General features: G+C 44.4%; 1 protein-coding gene across 1 annotated transcript in view; it reads right to left on the bottom strand.

The window, feature by feature from the left end:
- Nucleotides 1-27,901, bottom strand: part of LOC115192800 (transcription factor SOX-6) — a gene marked incomplete at its 5' end in the record, with an annotated part of 64,612 nt that overhangs the window by 17,504 nt on the left and 19,207 nt on the right. Inside the window, 4 exon segments of the mRNA XM_029751662.1 lie at nucleotides 1,307-1,412; nucleotides 10,831-11,015; nucleotides 12,204-12,378; nucleotides 14,649-14,798. Of these exon segments, the coding sequence (XP_029607522.1) occupies nucleotides 1,307-1,412; nucleotides 10,831-11,015; nucleotides 12,204-12,378; nucleotides 14,649-14,798 (616 nt within the window).

Here is a 27,901-nt window from a genome sequence, read left to right as displayed (position 1 = left end):
TTTGGTCTCTGCAGTGACCCCGCAGTTATCAAGTCTCCCCAACAGCAACCTTTTCCTGGCTGCTATTTCCTCCACCATCACCTCAATGTCTTATATGGTTATAATGTATGAAAAATAACGAAAAGACCAAATCCGATCATCCCTGTCACATAGGCTTATTTATTGGTTTCAAGCACGTCACTAATGTCAATACAGAAATAAGATATTTACGAAGTTCTTAAGAAAGATATTTACGAAGTTCCTAAGAACATTTTGAGGAATTGCATTTTTGAACTATGTTATGAACTTCCTATTTTTTTCGTAAGTAAAGTTTTGTGAATCCGGCCCCTGGGGTGCAGAAAAAATGGCAGCAGGTGCTCTGGACTCATAAGTCAAAATGTGAAATATTTGGCTGTAGCCGAAGGCCTGGAGTGCGGTACACAAATGAGTGTCTGCAGGCAACAGTGAAGCATGGTGGAGGTTCCTTGCAAGTTTGGTGCTGCATTTCTGCAAATGGAGTTGGGGATTTGGTCAGAATGAAGGGTACTTATCCATCATGCAATACCATCAGGGAGGCGTCTGATTGTCCCCAAATGTATTCTGCAGCATGACAACAACCCCAAACATACAGTAAACGTCATTAAGAACTATTTTCAGCGTAAAGAAGAACAAGGAGTCCTGGAAGTGATGGTATGGCCCCCACAGAGCCCTGATCTCAACATCATCGAGTCTGTCTGGGGTTACATGAAGAGAGAGAAGCACCTGAGGCTGCCTAAATCCACAGAAGAACTGTAGTTAGTTCTCCAAGATGGTTGGGCAAACCTACCTAAAAACTGTGTGCAAGTGTAGCTAGAAGAATTGATGCTGTTTTGAAGGCAAAGGGTGGTCACACCAAATATTGATTTGATGTAGATTTTTCTTCTGTTCCCTCACTTTGCATTTTGTTAGTTGATAAATATAAACTATTAACATTACTAATTTTGAAAGCTTTCTTACTTCACAGCATTTTTTCCCACCTGCCTAAAACTTTTGCACAGTACTGTATATCTTTTTTTTCTATTATTATGATTATTCAGGGTCTGCTGCAACACCCTCAGCACCCCTACTTCCCGCAGCTATGCTAATGTATTATAAATATCCATTTGACCTCTCTCTTCTCTTTTCCTCTGTTCTACTATTATGCACCAAGCTATATAGATACGGGTTGTAAGCATACACACATAAACATCAACAGAATGCACTTACATAAAAGTATTGAGAACTGAAAGAGATAGTTGCGGAAGAAGAACATCAGAAATGTAGAAAGAAAGAAAGAGACGAAACCCACCATGAAGATCCTCAGGTCTGGTAAGGTCAATGACCCTGTGGCCCATCTTTCCATCCTCTCCCAGGTTGCCCAGGTGCTGACTCAAACTCTCAAAGTGCATCCGCTCCTAAAATACAAAGAGGTCAAAGGTCAATCAGGGTTGAGTGCGGTTCGAGTCTGCCTAATAGTGATAGATGGATGGATGGATGGATGGATGGATGGATGGATGGATGGATGGATGGATGGATGGATGGATGGATGGATGGATGGATGGATGGATGGATGGATGGATGGATGGATGGATGGATGGATGGATGGATGGATGGATGGATGGATGGATGGATGGATGGATAGATAGATAGATAGATAGATAGATAGATAGATAGATAGATAGATAGATAGATAGATAGATAGATAGATAGATAGATAGATAGATAGATAGATAGATAGATAGATAGATAGATAGATAGATAGATAGATAGATAGATAGATAGATAGATAGATAGATAGATAGATAGATAGATAGATGGATGGATGGATGGATGGATGGATGGATGGATGGATGGATGGATGGATGGATGGATGGATGGATAGATAGATAGATAGATAGATAGATAGATAGATAGATAGATAGATAGATAGATAGATAGATAGATAGATAGATAGATAGATAGGAGGGAAAAGAGAGAGAGCGGCCCCCTAAAAAGTTTGTTTAGCCACAAAAAGAGACAATACGCCAGATCTACCCAGAGTTACCATGTAAGCTGACTCAGTGCTCCCCACCCATCCTGCCTACTGTCTCTGATTATTCTGCGCTGCCTGCCCGCCATCCCGCCCTCTCCCTCAAATGAGTCCAGCATGCCGTCTGTAGCCCTCCAGCTAAAATTACCCTGCCACGCTCCCGAACTGTGGTGGAAAACAAGGGCCTCCACAATCACCACACATCCACTCATTCCTCCACCTCTCCTCCTCCTCTCCCCGTTTTCTGGTGACAAAGGCATTTTGTTTGACGGAGGGAATGGTTGCTGGATGAAGTCATGCCGTGGTAGACGCTGGCAGCACCGATGGAACTTGGGGCCTTTTGTTTATATATATATATATATATATATATATATATATGACATACAGAGATATATATATATATGTAGGGAGCCAGGGAGGGCCAATGTCAGCACGACGTTAAGGGCTGTAATCAGGCCACCACAGAACATGTGCCTGGGCAGCGCTGCACACACCACAGAATCTGCTCACAGAGAACTAAGAGAGAGGACTAAAACTGGAAGACCTACTGAGAACTAACACTGGACCAATAGAGGACTTACAGAGATGACTAACACTGGACCAATAGAGGACATACAGAGATGACTAACACTGGACCAACAGAGGACATACAGAGATGACTAACACTGGACCAACAGAGGACATACAGAGATGACTAACACAGGACCAACAGAGGACATACAGAGAGGACTAACACTGGACCAACAGAGGACATACAGAGAGGACTAACACTGGACCAACAGAGGACATACAGAGATGACTAACACTGGACCAATAGAGGACATACAGAGATGACTAACACTGGACCAACAGAGGACATACAGAGATGACTAACACTGGACCAACAGAGGACATACAGAGAGGACTAACACTGGACCAACAGAGGACATACAGAGAGGACTAACACTGGACCAACAGAGGACATACAGAGATGACTAACACTGGACCAACAGAGGACATACAGAGATGACTAACACTGGACCAACAGAGGACATACAGAGAGGACTAACACTGGACCAATAGAGGACTTACAGAGATGACTAACACTGGACCAACAGAGGACTTACAGAGATGACTAACACAGGACCAACAGAGGACTTACAGAGATGACTAACACTGGACCAACAGAGGACATACAGAGATGACTAACACAGGACCAACAGAGGGCTTACAGAGAGGACTAATTTAGGACTTAATCTGTAACAGGACTCAGTATGACAGCAGGCCTAGAGTCAGTCCAATGTGGTCGCTTGTAAATGACAACAATGACTAATCAACATTAGCTACATAGTTCAAAGCTATAAAAGACCATCTTAAAATATACTATTATTACTTTACAGGACTGGGGCTTGTCCAACATTCAACTCAATCTATATTTCGGAACTTAAAGAGACACACAGAGCTCCTCTATTGCCTGGGCTCTCCTGAACTCGTTGGCTGGGCACACATTTTAACGGGTTGCTATGGCAGCGCTATAAACACTGCACCGGCCGAGCAGTTTTATCAGCGTCATGTTCAGCTCATTACTGCGTCGACGTGTACAGGCAAACCCTGCTCCAACCGACCCACAACATTTACTGCCTCTTCCAGGAGCAATGAAGTCCCTCACTCCTCCTCCTCTCCCCCCTTTCTTCTTTCACTGTGCCTGTCATCTCTCAATACAGATGCCTTGTCCTGTTGTCCATGGAAAGTGAAGGAGCTCACATCCTGTTTCATCCAGTTGTAGCAGCAATAATACATATTTATATCTATAAGGCCTTGAATTTGGATGCAACGGTACTTGTATATGACTGCTCAAAAACTATAAGGTGCATACTAGCAATGAGAATGCACACCAGAACAGCCAGTGAATACCACAACACATTTCCTGTTGGGACTGACAACAGATACTGCTGTGTGGTGACTGGCCTGGCTTGACTCAAGTCACCCACATTTCTAATGTTCTCCTCAACGGTCCCTCCTTTCCCTGCAGTGTGGCACACAAAAGAGCTGGTGTAACGTAGTTGAGTAGTTCCGACAGCTGATGTCAACTACCGACAGAGTTAAGTAGGCTTAGTGACAGGGACGTTCTAGTAAAGTACCAGTGCTCTGCTGAGTAGGACACACTGAATGCTCTACGCAATACCAGCTCACTCAAAACTGGAATAAACTTACTCCATACACACACACAGTCACACACACACCAGTATACATGTAGACACACACACAAACACACACTAATATACATGTAGACACACACAAACACACACACGCACACAGGCACACACAGGCACACAGGACAAACACCCACGCACTCACACTCTGTGGCTATTTTAGTGTGCTTGCTTGGCAGCTGCGGGCCTTGTTGGAAGCAGAGTAAGCGTAACGCGATACTCAACAATGCCACTTGCTGGCTGGAGCTAGCGTCTGTGCGCAAGGCGAGCTATAATGACATTAACATGGCCAAGGCCAGCCCAGTGCCAGGACACGGCAGCAGAAAGAGGACTCCTGGATCACCGTCAGTAGTACAACTTATAGCAAAAGGAATCTTGCTAAAATTGAAGGATGACTAAGGTTAAGACCCGCACACACACACCCACACACACACCCACACACACACCCACACACACATATGCATGCATACAGACACACCACACCCACACACAGACCATCAGCATAGCTCCATATGAAGTTACACCCCACACCCTCTTCACCCCATGGTGTATCCTTAGAACACAGTCATCTGTGTGATACCAACCTGTAGCAGAGATCAGATTAGGATCAGGTGTTTCAGTAGTTTCATACTGCCTAATCTAATGCATTTCTAAAGAATGTCCCAAAAATAGCAATGAATATTACCTAGAAAAAATGATTTTCATGAAAGCATGACGCTCAGACTCAAATATAATGAATACAAAGTACAAAGTGTAGCCCATTGGATTGGATTAGTTACATTAGTTATCTGCAGAATGGAGGTGGTGAGTCATGTCAGCTTTCTCTATGAATTGACTAGGACAGAGACAATCCTATGAGTGGCAAAAAAAATAACTCCCTTCTACAGAAAAAGAATACATTTAAAGCTAAGAAAAGTGTGTTTGAGGAACCGTTGTTAGGTAACGAATAACACTGAACAACAAACAGTGGCCTGTGGTGTTTTAGAACCGGAAACAATAACTTTGAGAGTTTCCAAATGAGCTTTTTATTAGGAGGAAAGGAGCCATAAAGTAAATTGCTGCATTGCTCGGTTTGTCCTTATAAAGTCGGAAAATATAGTGTTGGTACATGTGAGAACCTATTGTTCACAATATACCAGGCTTTGTTTGATAATTTAAAATCATTGACACATTTAGACGTTTTGATTAGGATCATGTCAACCCATCTACAAAGAAACACATTCAAAACACTGATAAATAGCAGAATATTTTTCTCCACTTTATGCTAAACAACTTCCAATCAAAAACAGAAAGTAATGTTTAATATGTACAGGAAACGTGGCCTCTAGTTGGAGCTGTGGCCTCTAGTTGGAGCTGTGGCCTCTAGTTGGAGCTGTGGCCTCTAGTTGGAGCTGTGGCCTCTAGTTGAAGCGGTGGCCTCTAGTTGAAGCGGTGGCCTCTAGTTGGAGCTGTGGCCTCTAGTTGGAGCTGTGGCCTCTAGTTGAAGCGGTGGCCTCTAGTTGAAGCGGTGGCCTCTAGTTGAAGCGGTGGCCTCTAGTTGGAGCTGTGGCCTCTAGTTGAAGCGGTGGCCTCTAGTTGAAGCGGTGGCCTCTAGTTGGAGCGGTGGCCTCTAGTTGAAGCGGTGGCCTCTAGTTGAAGCGGTGGCCTCTAGTTGAAGCGGTGGCCTCTAGTTGAAGCGGTGGCCTCTAGTTGAAGCGGTGGCCTCTAGTTGAAGCGGCGGCCTCTAGTTGGAGCTGTGGCCTCTAGTTGAAGCGGTGGCCTCTAGTTGAAGCGGTGGCCTCTAGTTGAAGCGGTGGCCTCTAGTTGAAGCGGTGGCCTCTAGTTGAAGCGGTGGTCTCTAGTTGGAGCTGTGGCCTCTAGTTGAAGCGGTGGCCTCTAGTTGAAGCGGTGGCCTCTAGTTGAAGCGGTGGCCTCTAGTTGAAGCGGTGGCCTCTAGTTGAAGCGGTGGCCTCTAGTTGAAGCGGTGGCAGAGGGGATTCAAAGTATTCATCGCTAAAATATTAATGATTCCTCTGACTTCGTCCTTCCTCCCTTTCAAAATGTATTTTCCCTTGAGTCTGTCCATGATTGACTGATCTGATTTATATTTTGAAGATATTTTTTAACATGGGGGACCCTGTGGGTATAGGAGTTCCTGCTACAAAGTGGCCCATCTCCTCCCTTCAACCCGGGGGGCAAGGAGGTCTGAAGGCCCTCTGCCCAGACTGTGGTTCTAATTGGGTATAGACCCCCAAGACACACACACACACACACACACACACACACACACACACACACACACACACACACACACACCAAAACCATCACTGTCATAGACCCAGCTGCTGTCTGTTCAAAGCAGTCGACTTCTGGGTGGCCGTGGATATGAAAGAAGAGAGGATCTCAAGAGCACTGGCCAGGGTTCCAGAGAAAAAAGCAGACGCCACTATTTCCCTTCAACAGTACATGTATGAATTGAGAAAGTGACAGAATTGGGCTTGCCCCGTGTCAATCTGAGAATGAGAATATAGTTAGAGCAAGTGTACATTGTTCAGGCATCTGTCTGCATTTTCTTACCTTGTCTGTTGAGGCTAATAGTGCTCATTGAAAATATGTAGCGTGTGTGTGTGTGCGCTCATTGGTGTTTATTTGTTCATTTGGATCCCCAGTAGCTTTTGCAGAAGCAGCAGCTACTCTTCCTGGGGTCCACAAAATACATGACATGTATCAAAGCACTGATAGACAAGGACAGTCACACAAAACACTGATAGACAAGGACAGTCACACAAAACACTAATACACTGATAGACAAGGACAGTCACACAAAACACTAATATACTGATAGACAAGGACAGTCACACAAAACACTAATACACTGATAGACAAGGACAGTCACACAAAACACTAATACACTGATAGACAAGGACAGTCACACAAAACACTAATATACTGATAGACAAGGACAGTCACACAAAACACTGATATACTGATAGACAAGGACAGTCACACAAAACACTAATACACTGATAGACAAGGACAGTCACACAAAACACTAATACACTGATAGACAAGGACAGTCACACAAAACACTGATACACTGATAGACAAGGGCAGTCACACAAAACACTAATATACTGATATACAAGGACAGTCACACAAAACACTAATACACTGATAGACAAGGACAGTCACACAAAACACTAATATACTGATAGACAAGGACAGTCACACAAAACACTAATACACTGATAGACAAGGACAGTCACACAAAACACTAATATACTGATAGACAAGGACAGTCACAGTCACACAAAACACTAATACATTGATAGACAAGGACAGTCACACAAAACACTGATACACTGATAGACAAGGACAGTCACACAAAACACTAATAGACAAGGACAGTCACACAAAACACTAATATACTGATAGACAAGGACAGTCACACAAAACACTAAAACACTGATAGACAAGGACAGTCACACAAAACACTGATACACTGATAGACAAGGACAGTCACACAAAACACTAATAGACAAGGACAGTCACACAAAACAGTGATACGCTGATAGTCAAGGACAGTCACACAAAACACTGATAGACAAGGACAGTCACACAAAACAGTGATACGCTGATAGACAAGGACAGTCACACAAAACACTGATAGACAAGGACAGTCACACAAAACACTAATACACTGATAGACAAGGACAGTCTCACAAAACACTGATACACTGATAGACAAGGACAGTCACACAAAACACTAGTACACTGATAGACAAGGACAGTCACACAAAACACTAATAGACAAGGACAGTCACACAAAACAGTGATACGCTGATAGTCAAGGACAGTCACACAAAACACTGATAGACAAGGACAGTCACACAAAACACTAATACACTGATAGACAAGGACAGTCACACAAAACACTGATACGCTGATAGACAAGAACAGTCAAACAAATGTAAAACACAACGATATAGAAACAATACAACAATTACACAAAACATACAACTACAAAAGTATGTGTGTGTTAGAGTGTGTGTACGTGTGTGTATGTGTGTCTGTACGTGTCTGTACGTGTCTGTACGTGTGTGTACGTGTGTGTCTCTGTGTGTGTGTACGTGTGTGCGTGTCTGTGTCTGTGAGTGTGTGTCTGTGAGTGTGAAGTGTGTGTGTGTTAGAGTCTGTCTGTCTGTCTGTCTGTCTGTCTGTCTGTCTGCGTGTGTGTGTTTCTATGTCTGTCTATCTGTCTGTCTGTGGGTGTGTGTCTGTCTGTGTCTTCCTGTCTGTCTGTCTGTCTGTCTGTCTGTCTGTCTGTCTGTCTGTCTGTCTGTCTGTCTGTCTGTCTGTCTGTCTGTCTGTCTGTCTGTCTGTCTGTCTGTGTCTCTGTCTGGCTGTCTGTGTCTGTCTGCATGTCTTTCTGCATCTGCGTGTGTGTGTGCGTGTGTCTGTGTGTGTGTGTGTCTGTCTGTGTGTGTGTCTGTGTGTGTCTGTCAGTGTGTATCTGTCAGTGTGTGTCTGTCCATGTCTGTATATGTGTCTGTCGGTGTATGTGTCTGTGTCTGTGTCGTTCTGTGTCTGTGTGTGTCTGTCAGTGTGTGTGTGTGTGTCTGTCAGTGTGTGTGTCTGCGTGTCTGTGTGTCTGTGTTTGTTTGTGTGTGTGTGTGTGTGTGTGTGTGTGTCTGTCTGTCTGTGTGTGTCTGTCTGTGTGTGTCTGTCTGTGTGTGTGTGTGTGTGTGTGTGTGTGTCTGTTTGTGTCTGTCTGTCTGTCTGTCTGTCTGTCTGTCTGTCTGTCTGGCTGGCTGGCTGGCTGGCTGGCTGGCTGGCTGGCTAGCTGGCTGTGTGGCTGTTTGTCTGGCTGTGTGGCTGTCTATGTGTGGCTGTCTGTGTGTGGCTGTCTGTGTGTGGCTGTCTCTGTCTGTGTGTCTGACTGTCTCTGTTTGTGTGTGTATGTGTCTGTGTGTATGTTTGTGTGTCTCTGTCTGTGTGTGTGTGTGTGTGTGTGTGTGTGTATCTCTGTCTGTGTGTGTATGTGTCTGTGTGTGTGTTTGTGTGTCTCTGTCTGCGTGTGTGTTCTCTGTCTGTGTGTGTATGTGTCTGTGTGTGTGTTTGTGTGTCTCTGTCTGTGTGTGTGTATGTCTCTGTCTGTGTGTGTTTGTCTGTCTGTGTGTGTGTCTCTGTCTGTCTGTGTGTCTCTCTCTGTCTGTGTGTCTCTGTCTGTCTGTGTGTCTCTGTGTCTGTGTGTGTGCCTTTGTCTGTCTGTGTGTGTCTATCTGTGTGTTCTCACAGTTCTCGAGTTCTTGTCTAATCCGTTGTTTCAAGGTCATTTTGCTGTTTATTTGAGTAATAGTAGGTGGAAGGGAGTTACATGTGATCATGGTTCTGTATAATACTGTGCATTGGCGTGAATTCATTTTGGACTTGGGGACTGTGAAGAGACCCCTGGTGACATGTCTCGTGGGGTATGTATGGGTGTCTGAAGAGACCCCTGGTGACATGTCTTGTTAGGTATGTATGGGTGTCTGAAGAGACCCCTGGTGACATGTCTCGTGGGGTATGTATGGGTGTCTGAAGAGACCCCTGGTGACATGTCTTGTGGGGTATGTATGGGTGTCTGAAGAGACCCCTGGTGACATGTCTTGTGGGGTATGTATGGGTGTCTGAAGAGACCCCTGGTGACATGTCTTGTGGGGTATGTATGGGTGTCTGAAGAGACCCCTGGTGACATGTCTTGTGGGGTATGTATGGGTGTCTGAGCTGAATGTTATTTGATTATTCAGACAATCTGGAATTTCCAGATTATATTATAGTTATACTTCTCATAAAAACTAGAGAAGAAGTTCATCTCTCGTCAACCCTCAACCAGGAAAGACATGGCATGCATGTCTTTCTTACATGCAGGTAGCCTAGTGGTTAGAGCATTGGACCAGTAACCGAAAGGTTCCTAGATTGAATCCCTGAGCTGACAAGGTAAAAATCTGTCGCTCTGCCCCTGAACAAGGCTGTTAACCCACTGTTCCTCGGCCATCATTGTAAATAAGAATTTGTTCTTATTAACCAACTTGCCTAGTTAAATAAAATGTTGATGGTAGTGCTGTATGTGTAGTTAAGGGCAAGGTGTGCTGCTGTGTTTTGAGCCAGCTGCAGCATTGCTAGGTCTTTCCTGGCTGCACCGGACAGTAATCAAGAAGGGATATGATTAGAGCCTGAACAACTAGTACAGGTGATGTTTGTGTCAAAAACGCAGAACATCTTTTTATAACAGACATACTGTATTTCTCCCCATCTTCACAACAACTTTGGCAATTTTTTATTTATTTAACTAGGCAAGTCAGTTAATTAAGAACACATTCTTATTTACAACGAGGGCCTGATAATTGATGGTCCAATGTTAATACCTTGGAGTTTAGCTTCCTCAACTTTCTCAATGGTCTTTATGGACAACTCCAGTTGAAGTTTAGGTCATAGAATTTTTAATAAACTAAATACAATGATTTTAGTATTAGATGCATAAACACACATGTGCATGCGTATACGTGTGTGTATGCATCTACGTGTTTGAGTGTGAGTTTGTGCATGCGTTCATGTGTGTGGGTGCATCTTTATGTGCGCTGTGACTATCACCTTGCTGCCATTGCTGAGGCTCATGCCGCTCAGGGCTGTGAGCTTGGCCTCCAGGCTCTGCTGCTGCTGATGATGAAGCTGTTCTCTCTGGATCTGCTCCCTCATCTTCCTCGCCTCCTGGATGGCCTTCATCACCGCATCCTGGTCCCCAAACAATGCCGTGGAGTTCAGGCTGGATAGGATGTCTGTGGGTAGAAAGCAGCGGCCGTCAGTGTCTGACTGTTGACGGGCACAGTAGCAGACCAATCAGCATTGTTGCTGTACGTGACCTCACAGGAAAAGATCTTGACAAACGACTGATTCCAAATGGACCACTAGCTCCTCCTCTCTAGACATGTGTAGAGCTGAGAGGATTGGTTCTTCCTCTCTAGACATACATAGAGCTGAGAGGATTGGTTCTTCCTCTCTAGACATACATAGAGCTGAGAGGATTGGTTCCTCCTCTCTAGACATACATAGAGCTGAGAGGATTGGTTCCTCCTCTCTAGACATACGTAGAGCTGAGAGGATTGGTTCTTCCTCTCTAGTCATACATAGAGCTGAGAGGATTGGTTCCTCCTCTCTAGACATACATAGAGCTGAGAGGATTGGTTCTTCCTCTCTAGACATACGTAGAGCTCAGAGGATTGGTTCCTCCTCTCTAGACATACGTAGAGCTGAGAGGATTGGACAGGTATAAGCAACATAGAAAAAAAGGTGGAGTTGTTACCATATTGCTTTTAGATCTCCAGCTCATTGAGATCTACACAGGTGCCTAGGGGTAGGGGTGACGCCTTTATTTGTGGTTAGACAATGAAAGACTCATCTGTAAATTACATTTTTCCAACGGCAGTTTCTCTACAAGCACCCAATGTTCCCCTCCGGGAGTGCAAACTTTCCGCTACCTTCCTTGTCTAATTATCAGATGAAGAGGAAGTACTGTATGCTTGGGTGGCCGTTAAAGAAAAGGCGTAATATAGCACACAGGAAGGAACACAAGTGAAGTGGTACGTCCTCAAAGACACTCTAGAGGAGCTAACAAAATAGTTTTGGTGTAATGCAAGGCTTTAGATTGGGCTTAATCACAGATAGCAGAGGTAGAGCACTAAGGTTTATGGTCCAGGGCAGACAATGATGTGAGGAAGTCTCTTTAAACCAAATAACGTGTGCTGGGTTTCACTGGTTCCGCTGCCTGGGTTTTCATTGGTACTAAATACAGGGCTTTGGGCACTCGTAAAAACATGTTTTTAAAACTAGGTCTCCTTTGGGGTTGACTTGAACTGGCGGTGGATGCTAGGAATGTTTGTGTGCAATGTGAAGGTGTTTGTGTGCATTTTGTTTATTTGTACCTGTGAGTGTGTGCACAGACATGTGTGTGTGTTCACTGCACCCACCCAGTGAGCCTCTGCCCATGTTGGAGAGGGGGCTGGGGATGCGCCCCTTCCCCATGGTGATGGGGCTGGTCTTGTTGCTGGGGAACAGGGTGTGTGACGGCGAGGACGGGGAGCGCTGAGGCTCGCCAGTCTTAGATCGGGCTGAGAGGTTCAGGGGCTGCGTCGACCCTTCCTCCTGTGGAAGACGAGGAGAAAGAGTGACGACAGGGGTAAGAAAAGGCTGAAAACACACCATGGACCTGTTACATGGGCAAACAATTATTTTGACGTTGTTATGATGGCATTATGACAGACTGCTTCAAGTGAAGACCTGGTGAAAATGTAGTTGTCAGTTGAAGTGTGTATACACTGAGTGTACAAAACATTAGGAACATCTTCCTAATATTGAGTTGCACCCCCTTTTGCCCTCAGAACAGCCTCAATTTGTTGGGGCAAGACTCTACAAGGTGTCGAATGTGTTCTGCAGGGATTCTGGCCCATGTTGACCCCAATGCTTCCCACAGCTGTGTCAAGTTGCCTGGAAGTCCTTTGGGTGGTGGACCATTCTTGATACACACAGGAAATTGTTAAGCATGAAAAACCCAGCAGCTTCGCAGTTCTTGACACAAACCGGTGTACTACCATACCCTGTTCAAAGGCACTTAAATCTTGTGTCTTGCCCATTCACCCTGTTTATGGCACACAAGCGCAATCTCAATTGTCTCAGGGCTTAAAAATCCTTTAACCCATCTCCTCTTCCTTCATCTACACTAAGGTAGATTAAGAAGTTAAATTAAGTTAAATTAAGTTACATTTATTTAACCTACCTGGTTAAATAAAGGTGAAATAAAAATTTTTTTTTAAAAGAAGTGACATCAATAAGGGATCACAGCTTTCAGACCTGGATTCACCTGGTCAGTCTATGTCATGGAAAGAGCAGGTGTTCTTAATATTTTGTACACTCAGTGTAGCTGTCATGGTCTAAGCTCTGCTGAGTAGGATCATTTCTCTATCCAACTGACTGAAGAGTCTGTCGCCCTGATTCAACCTGACTCGTCTATTCAACTGAGCCTCTGAATTATGTTGAAGCATGTCTGTCTGGGAGTCGAGATTGACAGAATAAAAACATTTGAAGCAGACAGAAAAGTTGTGTTTGTTTATACTCAGTGTAGACCAGTGTGAATGATGTGTTTGAGAGTATTGCTTTAATACTTTGGTCGTGTTTCTCAGGGCACCGTGTTGAGACCGCACATTATTCAGAAGCTGGGAAAAATCAGGCTTTGACCCTCAGATTGCTGCCTAAAAAAGGTATTCACTCAATTGTCCCGCTTTCAAGGTGTGGCCATTTATAAATACATTTGATCAACAAAAACTTTTGGCATCCCGTCTCCTCCTCTCTTTCCTAATCAAAGGTTCATGACCACATCGCCTCACATTGAGTTTGTGAGGAATCCCTGACTGGGTCGTGAAAGGGAACGCTAACAAACATGGATTTAATTTGGAACCAGTCTTGAGGAGAGGAGAAATAACGTGATTTGGTAGGCTGGGAGGACATTGGGATGCCAGTGTGGAGGGTAGCGAGAGTGGAAAGGGGTTAGGGAATGTGGAAGTTTCAGGGTGGAAGTTTGAAGTTTCAAGGGAAGAGTACTTCTGTAGAGCTGTGGTGAGTTCTGACTCCAGTCTATTGTGATGCTGGTTGCAGCGGTGGTGAGTTCTGACTCCAGTCTATTGTGATGCTGGTTGCAGCGGTGGTGAGTTCTGACTCCAGTCTATTGTGATGCTGGTTGCAGCGGTGGTGAGTTCTGACTCCAGTCTATTGTGATGCTGGTTGCAGCGGTGGTGAGTTCTGACTCCAGTCTATTGTGATGCTGGTTGCAGCGGTGGTGAGCTCTGACTCTAGTCTATTGAGATGCTGGTTGCAGCGGTGGTGAGTTCTGACTCCAGTCTATTGTGATGCTGGTTGCAGCGGTGGTGAGTTCTGACTCCAGTCTATTGTGATGCTGGTTGCAGCGGTGGTGAGCTCTGACTCTAGTCTATTGAGATGCTGGTTGCAGCGGTGGTGAGTTCTGACTCCAGTCTATTGTGATGCTGGTTGCAGCGGTGGTGAGTTCTGACTCCAGTCTATTGTGATGCTGGTTGCAGCTTTGGTGAGTTCTGACTCCAGTCTATTGTGATGCTGGTTGCAGCGACCCCACATAGACACATGGCTCACATTATTGCCTCGTCGAGTCAAGATGAGGCGTATGCTCTCGAGCTCACTCCAGTAAAGAGGTCTGGGCCCATGCCAAACAGCAGCCAGCGCCAATGTGTGTGTGTGTGTGTGTGTGTGTGTGTGTGTGTACACGTGTGTACACGTGTGTATTCATTCCCTTTCACTTGAATCATTGATTCAGTCAGTGAGTTATATACTGTATAACCAAGGTCCAAACAAAAACACACAAAGTCAAGCATAAAGAGAAGGCTTACCTTAATGTGAGTGACAGGACTCAACACTCTCTTCTCACTCTTCAAGCCGGAGGGCGATAGGGGGTCTGAGGAGTTGGGAGGCTGTGGCAGTGAGGCCATTTTGGCTCCAGGTGAGACCTGCATGCTGGCCAGCTGGGCGGCGTACAGCTGCTGCAATGAGAGGAAATAGGGAAACTGACAAGCTATTAACATCAGCAGCCAGCCGCTAGAACTGGCTTGCTTCCTGCCTCCCTCGCTGTGTGTCACACGTCCACACGCACTTTAGAGAAAAAACACAGAGGCCCTGTCTATAGCTGGTTGTGACTTGAAGCTAAAATGAAAAAGACACCCACAACTATGAGCATTGTTGGAGGCATGTGTTTGTTTGTCAAGGTTCAGATCCAGAGAAAACATATTTAACTCAAACCATCGCCAATCTATCTACAATGCCGATTAATTCAACAGATGGTGGTGTTCAGAGCGGCTTGCTCATCGACTGATATCAATGCTTGGATCCAGTTTGAGGTTTTGAGTGTTCCTCAAAACTTCAAGTCAGAGAAATGCTTCAAGTTAAATGTCAGAGTAAAGTTTCAGAGAAAGATTTTTTTTAACTCTTTCAAAGAATTAATGGAGAATAAACCTCAATTTCAGAGAAATCCTACAAAGCTTCAGCCAGTCCAAGACACCCAATCTTGAAAAGAGAAACACAGTCTCTGTCTGAGGTGCAGCAGTCTAAATCAAAGCTCTGACCACTGCCTGAAACCCCTGTCAACCTCCGTCTGAGGACTTGACAACATATCAAAGCACCAATCCTGCAGGAAAACCACCCAGACATGGCTTGTGTTCAGTAAGACTTGGCCTGCCTCTCTCCCTCCTCCTCTTCTCTAATATCTCCATTTATACACTCTTCTTTTATCTTCTCCTCTCCTGTCTCCTCTCTCACCATTCTCCACTCTTCTCTCCTCTCCCTTATCTCCTCCTCACTCTCCTCTCCTCCTACCTCCCGCTCTCACTCCCCTTGTCCTCTCCTCTCTTTCTCCCCTCTTCCCCTCTCCCTCTCTCCCCATTGTATCATTGCCCCAGTGTTGTGAGATCTGATTTCCTTTCAGTCTAAACCGCTAGGCCTCATGAGGACTCTGAGGTCCATGGAGGAGGGTGGCAGACACATGAGAAGAAGAGCAGAGGAGAGGACTGCCACGCCGTCTCATTCTGTGGTTCAGGCAGCGAGTTGGACAGCCCTCTCTCTCGAGCCAATATTAAACACAAACAGAAGGGGCCCTCGCCGCGATGAAACAAAGCCCTGGTGTCACGTCGCTTATTTTCCTTGGCGAGTATGAGGAGTGCCCGGGCCAACCTCTGGCGATATGAGATCCGCTCAAGAATGTGCTTTGAATGACTGGTAGGGCCTCGCGGGTCTATCATTCACGACCACAAGAGTAACTCGCTGTGGTGATGGCTGTTGTTCATACAACTGCGGAGAAGAGGAGAGCTGAGGTTGAGGTATACACCCTGAATGTCTCCGAGGCCCAAGCACACGTACAAACACACAAACTGTCTCTCTCTGCTGAGCAAGGATTATGTATGGGAATGAGTTAGACAGTTAGACACTGGTAGACTGAGCTATGGGCCCCTATACCCAAGCACATTCACACAAACTTAAAACACACAAACAAACATTCACATTCATACCCCCACACAAACTAAAACAGAGGTAGCCCCCCCCCCCCCCCCCCCTTCAATATGGCTGCCAAAACAACATCAGACAAGGGCTTTGCACAGAGAGCTGACAAAAAGCGACCAGTCGAACGTAAATAGGGAGTCAAACGGTGCACCTTTCTAGTAACCTAGTAAAAGATTGCCACAGTCATTTTTAGCCACATTGAGCCTTGTAAATGTATAATTTCATTATTGTTTACGTGACATTGACCCTGTCCTTGCCAACTGGCATAATGCTGTTTAAAGTCAAACAAACAAAAGCATTAAAGACAGGCCTTTTTCGCCCTTTTCCCCCAAAAAACCTGAGGGATCGATGGCCGGCTAGAAGCCAATGTGCAACGTAAACAACGGCAATCGGACCTCTCGCTGTTCAGTAAACCCTGAGGGAAGACAATGCAGTGATTTTTTTAAATTACAAATTGACAAACAGTCTTTAAAAACAAAACTCGCTATTGGACGGGGGCTCTGGATGTTAGTGCTAATTTGACTGAAACGAAATGATTAGTCTGTAATTTTCCTCCATCAGTGCTGGTTTTGATAGCCATGTTAGCACAATAATATGTTAAGAGAAAGGTATGATGTGCTTTATAGGGGGCTGAGTAGGAGTGCTGATCTAGGATCATTATGGGCTTTAAGATCATAATGAATAAGTTAACATGGATTCTATACCAGCCCCTAGCGAGACTGGTACAATCCCCTTGGCTAGCTTCTTTTAGCCTCGGCTTTCTATTGATCTCAGTATAAGGAAAACACATGGGGGTTGGAATTCTTCAGCAGGTTAGCAGGGAGAGAAAGGAGAAAAAGGGACTGACTGCCTGACTAAGAAAAGGCTTAACAACTCTGGTGTGTGTGTGTGTATTCTTATGTATGTGTGTGTTTGCGTGTGTCATGCGTGCTCACACAACTACGTGTGCGTGTGTAAACGTACATATGTGTAAACGTCACAGTAAGCGTGTCTATATATATATAAACTCAGCAAAAAAAAAGAAACATCCTGTCAATATCAACAGCGTTTATTTTCAGCAAACTTAACATGTGTAAATATTTGTATGAACATAACAAGATTCAACAACTGAGACAAACTAAATAAGTTCCGTAGACATGTGACTAACAGAAATTGAATAATGTGTCCCTGAACAAAGGGGGGGTCAAAATCAAAAGTTACAGTCAGTATCTGGTGTGGCCACCAGCTGCATTAAGTACTGCAGTGCATCTCCTCCTCATGGACTGCACCAGATTTGCCAGTTCTTGCTGTGAGATGTTACCCCACTCTTCCACCAAGGCACCTGCAAGTTCCTGGACATTTCTGGGGGGAATGGTCCTAGCCCTCACCCTCCGATCCAACAGGTCCCAGACGTGCTCAATGGGATTGAGATCCGAGCTCTTCGCTGGCATGGCAGAACACTGACATTCCTGTCTTGCAGGAAATCACACACAGAACGAGCAGTATGGCTGGTGGCATTGTCATGCTGGAGGGTCATGTCAGGATGAGCCTGCAGGAAGGGTACCACATGAGGGAGGAGGATGTCTTCCCTGTAACGCACAGCGTTGAGATTGCCTGCAATGACAACAAGTGCAGTCCGATGATGCTGTGACACATTGCCAAAAACCATGATGGACCCTCCACCTCCAAATCGATCCCGCTCCAGATTACAGGCCTCGGTGTAACGCTCATTCCTTCGACGACAAATGCAAATCCGACTATCACCCCTGGTGAGACAATACCGCGACTCGTCAGTGAAGAGCACTTTTTGCCAGTCCTGTCTGGTCCAGCAACGGTGGGTTTGTGCCCATAGGCGATGTTGTTGCCGGTGATGTCTGGTGAGTGACCTGCCTTACAACAGGCCTACAAGCCCTCAGTCCAGCCTCTCTCAGCCTATTGCGGACAGTCTGAGCACTGATGGAGGGATTGTGTGTTCCTGGTGTAACTCGGGCAGTTGTTGTTGCCATCCTGTAACTGTCCCGCAGGTGTGATGTTCGGATGTACCGATCCTGTGCAGGTGTTGTTACACGTGGTCTGCCACTGCGAGGACGATCAGCTGTCCGTCATGTCTCACTGTAGCGCTGTCTTAGGCATCTCACAGTACGAACATTGCAATTTATTGCCCTGGCCACATCTGCAGTCCACATGCCTCCTTGCAGCATACTTAAGGTATGTTCACGCAGATGAGCAGGGACCATGGGCATCTTTCTTTTGGTGTTTTTCAGAGTCAGTAGAAAGGCCTTTTTAGTGTCCTAAGTTTTCATAACTGTGACCTTAATTGCCTACCGTCTGTAAGCAGTTAGTGTCTTATTAAAGACCATTCCACAGGTGCATGTTCATTAATTGCTTATGGTTCATTGAACAAGCATGGGAAACAGTGTTTAAACACTTTACAATGAAGATCTGTGAAGCTATTTGGATTTTTACGAATTATCTTTGAAAAACAGGGTCCTGAAAAAGGGACATTTCTTTTTTGCTGAGTTTATATATACAGTCATGGCCAAAAGTTTTGAGAATGACACAAATATTAATTTTCACAAAGTTTGCTGCTTCAGTGTCTTTAGATATTTTTGTCAGATGTTACTATGGAATACTGAAGTATAATTACAAGCATTTCATGAGTGTCAAAGGCTTTTATTGGAAATTACATGAAGTTGATGCAAAGAGTCAATATTTGCAGTGTTGACGCTTCTTTTTCAAGACCTCTGCAATCCGCCCTGGCATGCTGTCAATTAACTTCTAGGCCACATCCTGACTGATGGCAGCCCATTCTTGCATAATTAATGATTGGAGTTTGTCAGAATTTGTGGGTTTTTGTTTGTTCACCCGCCTCTTGAGGATTGACCACAAGTTCTCAATGGGATTAAGGTCTGGGGAGTTTCCTGGCCATGGACTGTAAATATCAATGTTTCGTTCCCCGAGCCACTTAGTTATCACTTTTGCTTTATAGCAAGGTGCTCCATCATGCTGGAAAAGGCATTGTTCGTCACCAAACTGTTCCTGGATGGTTGGGAGATGTGTTGGTACCATTCTTTACTCATGGCTGTGTTCTTAGGCAAAATTGTGAGTGAGCCCACTCTATTGGCTGAGAAGCAACCCCATACATGATTGGTCTCAGGATGCTTTACTGTTGGCATGACACAGGACTGATGCTAGCGCTCACCTTGTCTTCTCCGGACAAGATTTTTTCCGGATGCCACAAACAATCGGAAGGGGGATTCATCAGAGAAAATGTCTTTACCCCAGTCCTCAGCAGTCCAATCCCTGTACCTTTTGCAGAATATCAGTCTGTCCCCGATGTTTTTCCTGGAGAGAAGGGGTTTCTTTGCTACCCTTCTCGACACCAGGCCATCCTCCAAAAGTCTTCACCTCACTGTGTGTGCAGATGCACTCACACCTGCTTGCTGCCATTCCTGAGCAAGCTCTGTACTGGTGGTGCCCCGATCCCGCAGCCGAATCAACTTTAGGAGACGGTCCTGGCGCTTGCTGGACTTTCTTGGGTGCCCTGAAGCCTTCTTCACAACAATTTAACCGCTCTCCTTGAAGTTCTTGATGATCCGATAAATGGTTGATTTAGGTGCAATCTTACTGGCAGCAATATCCTTGCCTGTGAAGCCCTTTTTGTGCAAAGCAATGATGACGGCACGTGCTTCCTTGCAGGTAACCATGGTTGACAGAGGACGAACAATGATTCCAAGCACCACCCTCCTTTTGAAGCTTCCAATCTGTTATTCGAACTCAATCAGCATGACAGAGTGTTCTCCAGCCTTGTCCTCGTCAACACTCACTCCTGTGTTAACGAGAGAATCACTGACATGATGTCAGCTGGTCCTTTTGTGGCAAGGCTGAAATGCAGTGGAAATGTTTTTGGGGGATTCAGTTCATTTGCATGGCAAAGAGGGACTTTGCAATTCATCTGATCACTCTTCATAACATTCTGGAGTATATGCAAATTGCCACCATACAAACTGAGGCAGCAGACTTTGTGAAAATTAATATTTGTGTCATTCTCAAAACTTTTGGCCATGACTGTACATATACAGTTGAAGTCAAAAGTTTACATACACCTTAGTCAAATACATTTAAACTCAGTTTTTCACAATTCCTGACATTTAATCCTAGTAAAACTTCCCTGTCTTAGGTCAGTTAGGATCACCACTTTATTTTAAGAATGTGACATTTCAGAATAATAGTATAGAGAATGATTTATTTCAGATTTTATTTCTTTCATCACATTCCCAGTGGGTCAGACGTTTATAGTATTTAGTAGCATTGGCTTTAAATTATTTTAACTTGGGTCAAATGTTTTGGGTAGCCTTCCACAAGCTTCCCAAAATAAGTTGGGTGAATTTTCACCCATTCCTCCTGACAGAGCTGGTGTAACTGAGTCAGGTTTGTAGGCCTCCTTGCTCGCACACGCTTTTTCAGTTCTGCCCACAAATTGTCTGAGATTGAGGTCAGGGCTTTGTGATGGCCACGCCGATGCCTTGACTTTGTTGTGCTTAAGACCCATTTCCGACCAAGCTTTAACTACCTGACTGATGTCTTGAGATGTTGCTTCAATGTATCCACATAATTTTCCGTTCTCATGATGGCATCTATTTTGTGAAGTGCACCAGTCCCTCCAGCAGCAAAGCACCCCCACAACATGATGCTGCCACCCCCATGCTTCACGGTTGGGATGGTGTTCTTCGGCTTGCAAGCCTCCACCTTTTCCTCCCCTTTTTCCAAACATGTTCATTACGGCCAAACAGTTCTATTGTTGTTTCATCAGACTAGAGGACATTTCTCCAAAAAGTACGATCTTTGTCCCCATGTGCAGTTGCAAACCGTAGTCTGGCATTTTTATGTCGGTTTTGGAGCAGTGGCTTCTTCCTTGCTGAGCGGCCTTTCAGGTTATGTCGATATAGGACTCGTTTTACTGTGGATATAGATACTTTTGTACTTGTTTCCTCCAGCATCTTCACAAGGTCCTTTGCTGTTGTTCTGGGATTGATTTGCACTTTTCGCACCAAAGTACATTCATCTCTAGGAGACAGAACGCGTCTCCTTCCTGAGCGGTATGACGGCTGCATGGTCCCATGGTGTTTATACTTGCGTACTATTGTTTGGAAATTGCTCCCAAGGATGAACCAGACTTGTGGAGGTCTACAGTTTTTTTCTGAAGTCTTGGCTGATTTCTTTTGATTTTCCCATGATGTCAAGCAAAGAGGCACTGAGTTTGAAGGTAGGCCTTGAAACACATCCACAGGTACACCTCCAATTGACTCAAATGATACCATTTAGCCTATCAGAAGCTTCTAAAGCCATGACATCATTTTCTGGAATTTTAAAGTCAACTTAGTGTATGTAAACTTCCGACCCACTGGAATTGTGATACAATGAATTTCAGTGAAATAATTTGTCTGTTAACAATTGTTGGAAAAATTACTTGTGTCATGCACAAAGCAGATGTACTAACCAACTTGCCAAAACTATAGTTTGTTAACAAAAAATGTGTGGAGTGGTTGAAAAACGAGTTAATGACTCCAACCTAAGTGTATGTTAACTTCCGACTTCAACTGTATATAGCATAAGAATGCCCTCTAATAGATTCACAGCTGAGTCTCATTGAGAACACGTCCATCACTAGTCCTCAAGTTGTGCCTATGCTCTAATCTCTTCAAAGGGTCAGATGTATGCTCCTTAATGTCTGCCCCAAAACATTTTGATTTGATTCTCCTACTAATCTCGGAAGTCACACAAATGTCCTGCAATGAATGAAATCACACAGGGCAAAACAAATCTGCAAATCCCTATATTTAGCAAAGATGGGGGAAACCCTTGATTATCTGCATATCAGTGTTGCGTCAATTCCTCACCTTTAGAGCTATGAAACAGAAATAGCTAATTGAGCCGGAGAGGAAAAGAGTGAGCGACGTCTTGTGATGACAACAAGAATGTCTGCTAAGTAACTGTATCGCAGTCTCATTAACGGGACACAAAGGGAGTAATTCTTCAATTGAACTGAACTGCAGATGCCAGGCCATAAGGACTGGAAACAATTGCCTGATGAAGTTCCCACAGTGGTAAGTCCCAAATGGCATTCTATTCTCTTTATAGTGCACTAGTTTTGATGTGAGCCGGTGCCATTGACACAGCCCCTGGCTCCTAAAATATTCTGCCGCTTGTTGTGCTGGTCATGAATGATCCAATACAATTAGTCAATATATTGTATTCTAGTTTCCCTCCTATGACTATACTGTAAGTGCAACATATTGTTGAGGTAAAATAAATTGAGGGTGTAGAATGCAAGAGATTTGGAGATCAAGCTATCCTGTCTTCCATCTTTAGAGTGTTATAAATAGATGCATAATTTTATAGGATTGTAATGGATTTGGTATTCCGCCCCTCTCACCCTTCTAACCAGATACATTCTCCTCTCCCCACTACCATCCCTCTCCTCTCCATTACCATCACTATCTCTCCTCTCCATTATTATTTCTCTATCTAGCTCTCCTCTCCATTACTATCTCTCTCTCCTCTCCATTACTATCCTCTCCATTACTCTCTCTACTCTCATTACTCTCTCCTCTCCCTTACTGTCTCTCTATCGCCATCACAATCTCTCTTCTCTCCATTACTATCGCTATCTCTCTCCTCTCCATTACTATCTCTCTCCTCTCCATTGCTATCTCTCAATGATCTCCTCTCCATTACTATCTCTCAATTCTCTCCTCTCCATTACTATCTATCTATCTATCTATCTATCTATCTATCTATCTATCTATCTATCTATCTATCTATCTATCTATCTATCTATCTATCTATTCTCTCCTCTCCATTACTATCTCTCAATCGCACTACTCTCCATTACTCTCTCTCCGCTCCCTTTTAATCTATCGTCTCTCCATTACTCTCTCTCTCTCTCTCTCTCTACTATCCATCACTATCTCGCCAACTCGCTCCTCTCCTCTCCATTATCTCTCGATCTCGCTCCTCTCCATAAATATTTCTCAATCTCTGTACTCTATTACTCTCTCTCCACTCCCTTCCTATCACTCTCCTATTACTATCTCTCTATCCTGTCCATTACTATCGCTCAATTGCTCTACTCTCCATAATTCTCTCCTCTCCATTTCTATCTCTCTAATCTCCATTACTATATCTCTCTTGAGCAGATCAACATGAAGAATAGCGTCGCCGCCTTGGTGCCGGATCTGCCTGCGCCTTCATCGCTGGGACTGCCTGTGTCTAAGCACAGCTGTGCTGACTCCAACTACGCTGACTCCAACAGCGGCTTTGTCGTCGAGCTCGGCTCCTTTCCCGCTCTCTGGCTCTGATTGGGCTCTGCCTGCTGTGGGAGGTCTGGACCTATCGTCGGGAGCTGCAGGCGTACACTATCCTGCTTCTCGTGGGCCCGTGAAATGTTCCACAATTTTTGTGAGGGTTAGGAACGGGCAAATTTGTCCATTCCCTTCTCCGGCCGTTGTATTGGATAGTTCAATGGTGAGAAATGTCTCAGTCCCTGGAGCAAAAACGTTGTGCTTTCCAGGAGCACGATTACAGGACATCAATAAGCTGCTCCCAAACATTTAAAACCTACATCAGAAAATGGAGTCTATCATAGTTCATGTGGGATTCAATTACATTATGAAGGGCAGCTCAGAACAGCTGAAGATGGATTTTAAAGAACTGATTGGGTCTCTGCTTGACATCAACCAAACGCCCCATAATATCTGGCCCTGCGCCCTCCCTAAATCGTGACATTGATCGTTTCAGCAGTCTTTTAGCCCTCCATAACTGGCTATGTGACTATTGCAGCTCTGTGGGTGTAACATTTATTGACAATTTTGATACCTTCTGGAAACAACACTAATTTTATAAGGAGGATAGGATCCACCCGAATCATTTGGGTTCCTGGATCCTTTCACAGCATTATAAGGCTACGTTGAGACAATGACTTATCAATGACCCAAGCCCAGCTCAGTTAATCCCTACCATTGTGTCGCTGAGTTGTCATAATGCTTTTGCAAATGTACATTATCCCAGGGGCATTGGTAGACACAATGTAAGTAACTTAATTTATGTCCCTCTAACTGCCTTGAATGCCTCTGCTGATCCTACAGCTATTATATGCAGTAATCATGTGCGTATGAACCAGAGTTATACTGTTAGCACTGAGGCGGTGTGCCCTAGTAGGAAGTCCAAGGTGTGTAGCTCACCCTACACTAACATAAATAACATGAGCATGTCTACTTCTGCTAAGCTTCACAGTAAAGCAATACAAATAATCAAGCATCCCAGAAAAGTGCTAAAGATAAACTATATATGTTAACATGGGCTAAGAAAGAAGGTTCATGAAATCCATAATTTGCTAGTAACAGATGACATTCATATTCTGGCAAATCTCTGAAACTCACTTAGATAATGCCTTTGATGATACGGTGGTAGCAACACATGGTTATAACATCTACAGAAAAGACAGAAATACCAATGGTGGAGGTGTTGCTGTTTATATTCAGAACCACATTCCTGTAAAGCTTAGAGAGGATCTCATGTTAAATACTGTTGAAGTAATATGGCTACATCTACCTCACCTAAAGCCCATTCTGGTGGGAAGCTGCTATAGACCACCAAGTGCTAACAGTCAGTATCTGGATCACGTGTGAAATGCTTGATAATGTATGTGATATGAACAGAGGCATATTTTCTGGGGGATTTCAGTATTGACTGGCTTTCATCAAGCTGCCCACTCAAGAAAAAGCTTCAAACTGTAACCAGTGCCTGCAACCTGGTTCAGTCAACCTACCAGGGTAGTTACAAACAGCACAGCAATGAAATCATCAACATGTATTGATCACATCTTTACCAATGCTAGAGAAATGTGCTTTAAAGCAGTATCCAAATCCATTGGCTGTAGTGATCACAATATAGTAGCGATATCTAGGAAAACCAAAGTTCCAAAGGCTGGACATAATATTGTGTATTAGGCCCATGGCAAGGGAGAACTGGACCACTACCAGATCCTGTCTGTCAGTCTCTAAAACAGTTTGATGTTGCCGGGACTGAAGCACTACCAGATCCTGTCTGTCAGTCTCTAAAACAGTTTGATGTTGTCGGGACTGGAGCACTACCAGATCCTGTCTGTCAGTCTAAAACAGTTTGATGTTGCTGGGACTGAAGCACTACCAGATCCTGTCTGTCAGTCTAAAACAGTCTGCCATGTTGCTGGAAAAAATCCTGGAACCCCTGCATTTAGGATGAATCCCGTCTCTTTTAAAAAGTGCTGGTTGCTCCCACAGCATTTCAAAGTTGTCACAAAAAGAGACATTTCTGTCGTTGCAAAGTTTCTTCAGGTATATTTTAGGGAAAGAGTCGGCTGAAACGTTCCAAACCCCTTCAGTAGCATGGGAGGGGGCCAGAGATAATTATTATCTTCCCTGTGCTAGAGAGGGTCTTTAAAAAAATGTTGTAGTCCTCCCTCAGATCTCCTAAAACGAAGGTCGCTAAAACCTAAGTGAGTGACGATGGTGTCAATATTGGAGTAGTTGGCCAGAACTGTGAGCAAGAGAGAGTTGACGTCATGAACATGGGCTCCTGGGTGACAATGGACCTTAGTTGGTCCACAGACCATAGGCAGGTCAAGAACTCGAGCTGCCCACAATGATGATGGTAGTGATGCAATCCGATGGGGAAACGACCTGCTGAACTGTGGTGGCCGTGGGGGAGGGTGCCACTGGGTGGCCGCGGGTGTTGGTATACACCCAGGATCCGTGCTGACTCCCGGTGCTGGTAGGTCTGTCTCAAGCGGGGAAAAGCTGTTTGATAGCTGGGTTAGATCTTCTCGGATGGACGGGTGGTCAGACTGCCTCCCCGACCTCCTACGCCTTGCGAGTGTCCAGTCTTCCATGGGCCGCGGAGCTGAGCTGAGTTGAACATCTGTCTGTTGGATCGGGACAGATCAACCGACTCATCAACAGCTTTGCTGTTGAGATTGGGTTTGCCTGGGTTACAGCAAGGTCGGTGTACTTAGAAAGCAGGTTTTCCTGTTCTCACATTCGAGCTAACAGACGGAGGATCTCTTCCCTAAGATGCTTGATGGTGGTGCATTTAGGGCAGACAAATGCCTGTCCATTTTCCAGTTCCACCTTATCTTCATCTTGTGTGAAAATCATCTCACACCTGAAGCATTTGTGGGGTGTCTCACCGTGTGTCTCACCGTGTGTCTCACTCTGACTCGTCTACAGTACATATGAAGCAGAGCCTGACCTGAGAGAGGGAGAACTTCTAAAGCACTACAGCGTAAACCCAATGGCCACACACAGATGAGATGTTTAATAATACTGCATAAGGCCAGGATACCATGATGCTCATTGAGACATAGACATATATCACACCACTACTTAACTATATGATTATGTTATTTTTGTCAAGACAAACTGAAGACTGTGTACTGTAGCACTATAACCCATATGGCCACACACAAACCACAAGGTTTAATTACAGTACCACTCCTCCACATACATTGGCACTACACGCTTAATCTTTAGATGAGGTTAGACGTATGTCATTCTACTGAACTCTTATGTCATTTTTGTCATTACAAACTAAGAAAATGATTTTGTATCATTTTTCCAGCATTCCTAGCCTTCTCTTCCCTTCAATAACACTTACCCTATCTGTCTATAAATCTCAACCACTCCCCTTCACTTTGTTTTTGTTCTAAACAAGCGGTATAATGAGCATCTTCCTCTTTCATTCAGGTTTTCCTTCTCTCCATCTCTGAGATGTTTAAATATAAATGATTACACATGTCACGATTCAGTCATTCTCTTCATTCTACCTCACAAATGAACACGCACACACAACACCACTGTGAGGTACAAATGCTTTGATCATTTCAAAGGCACACGTGGGGATATTCTGTCTAACTGAACAGCAGGTTCCGTTTCCCAACTACACCACACAGTGCTTTGTTAGGTCAATAACATTTAATGAGAGCTTTGCTAGGGGAAGCCATATTACAGCCTGAATAACCTGAGGCAAAGCTGTTATGTTTAACAGCTGACTGCAACGATACCAGAAATAATGATTGACGCCGGAAAGCGATATTGTTTACCTATGAATATAACAATTTGGAAAATATGCCGTAGAGGAGGGGTGGACGACTATATTGTGAAATTGGGGTATGCCCTTTGGGGTAGAGGCTTTTAAAAAAAAAATGTGTAGCTATGTTCAATGATAACTATTATCTATAGGTGCCATTCGCTAACCATAGGTGTCAAGCACCAATAAAAATATGATACATTGCCTAGGCCAGGTGTTGTGCTGGTGGGTTGGAACACCAAAGTGATTTATCATATTGGCCTTTGTTTGACTCAGCCAACATATTTCAGATAAGGGAAGTAGTGGGTTCAATATCTAGGGTATAGAGTCTATAGGCTTGGTAAACATGGGAGTCTATAGGGGGCTTGGTTAGTTAGCATTGTTGCTAATGCCGGGCTAGTATTTTGTGGTTAGGCTGTTTAACAACTCTCATGCAGGACTTAGTGGACTACCATGTTTCTGATAATACATTTGTCTTATTGGGATC

Source organism: Salmo trutta, chromosome 4 (genome assembly GCF_901001165.1).
Source record: "Salmo trutta chromosome 4, fSalTru1.1, whole genome shotgun sequence".
Lineage (NCBI taxonomy): Eukaryota > Metazoa > Chordata > Actinopteri > Salmoniformes > Salmonidae > Salmo > Salmo trutta.
This window is presented reverse-complemented; position numbering and strand designations above follow the sequence as displayed.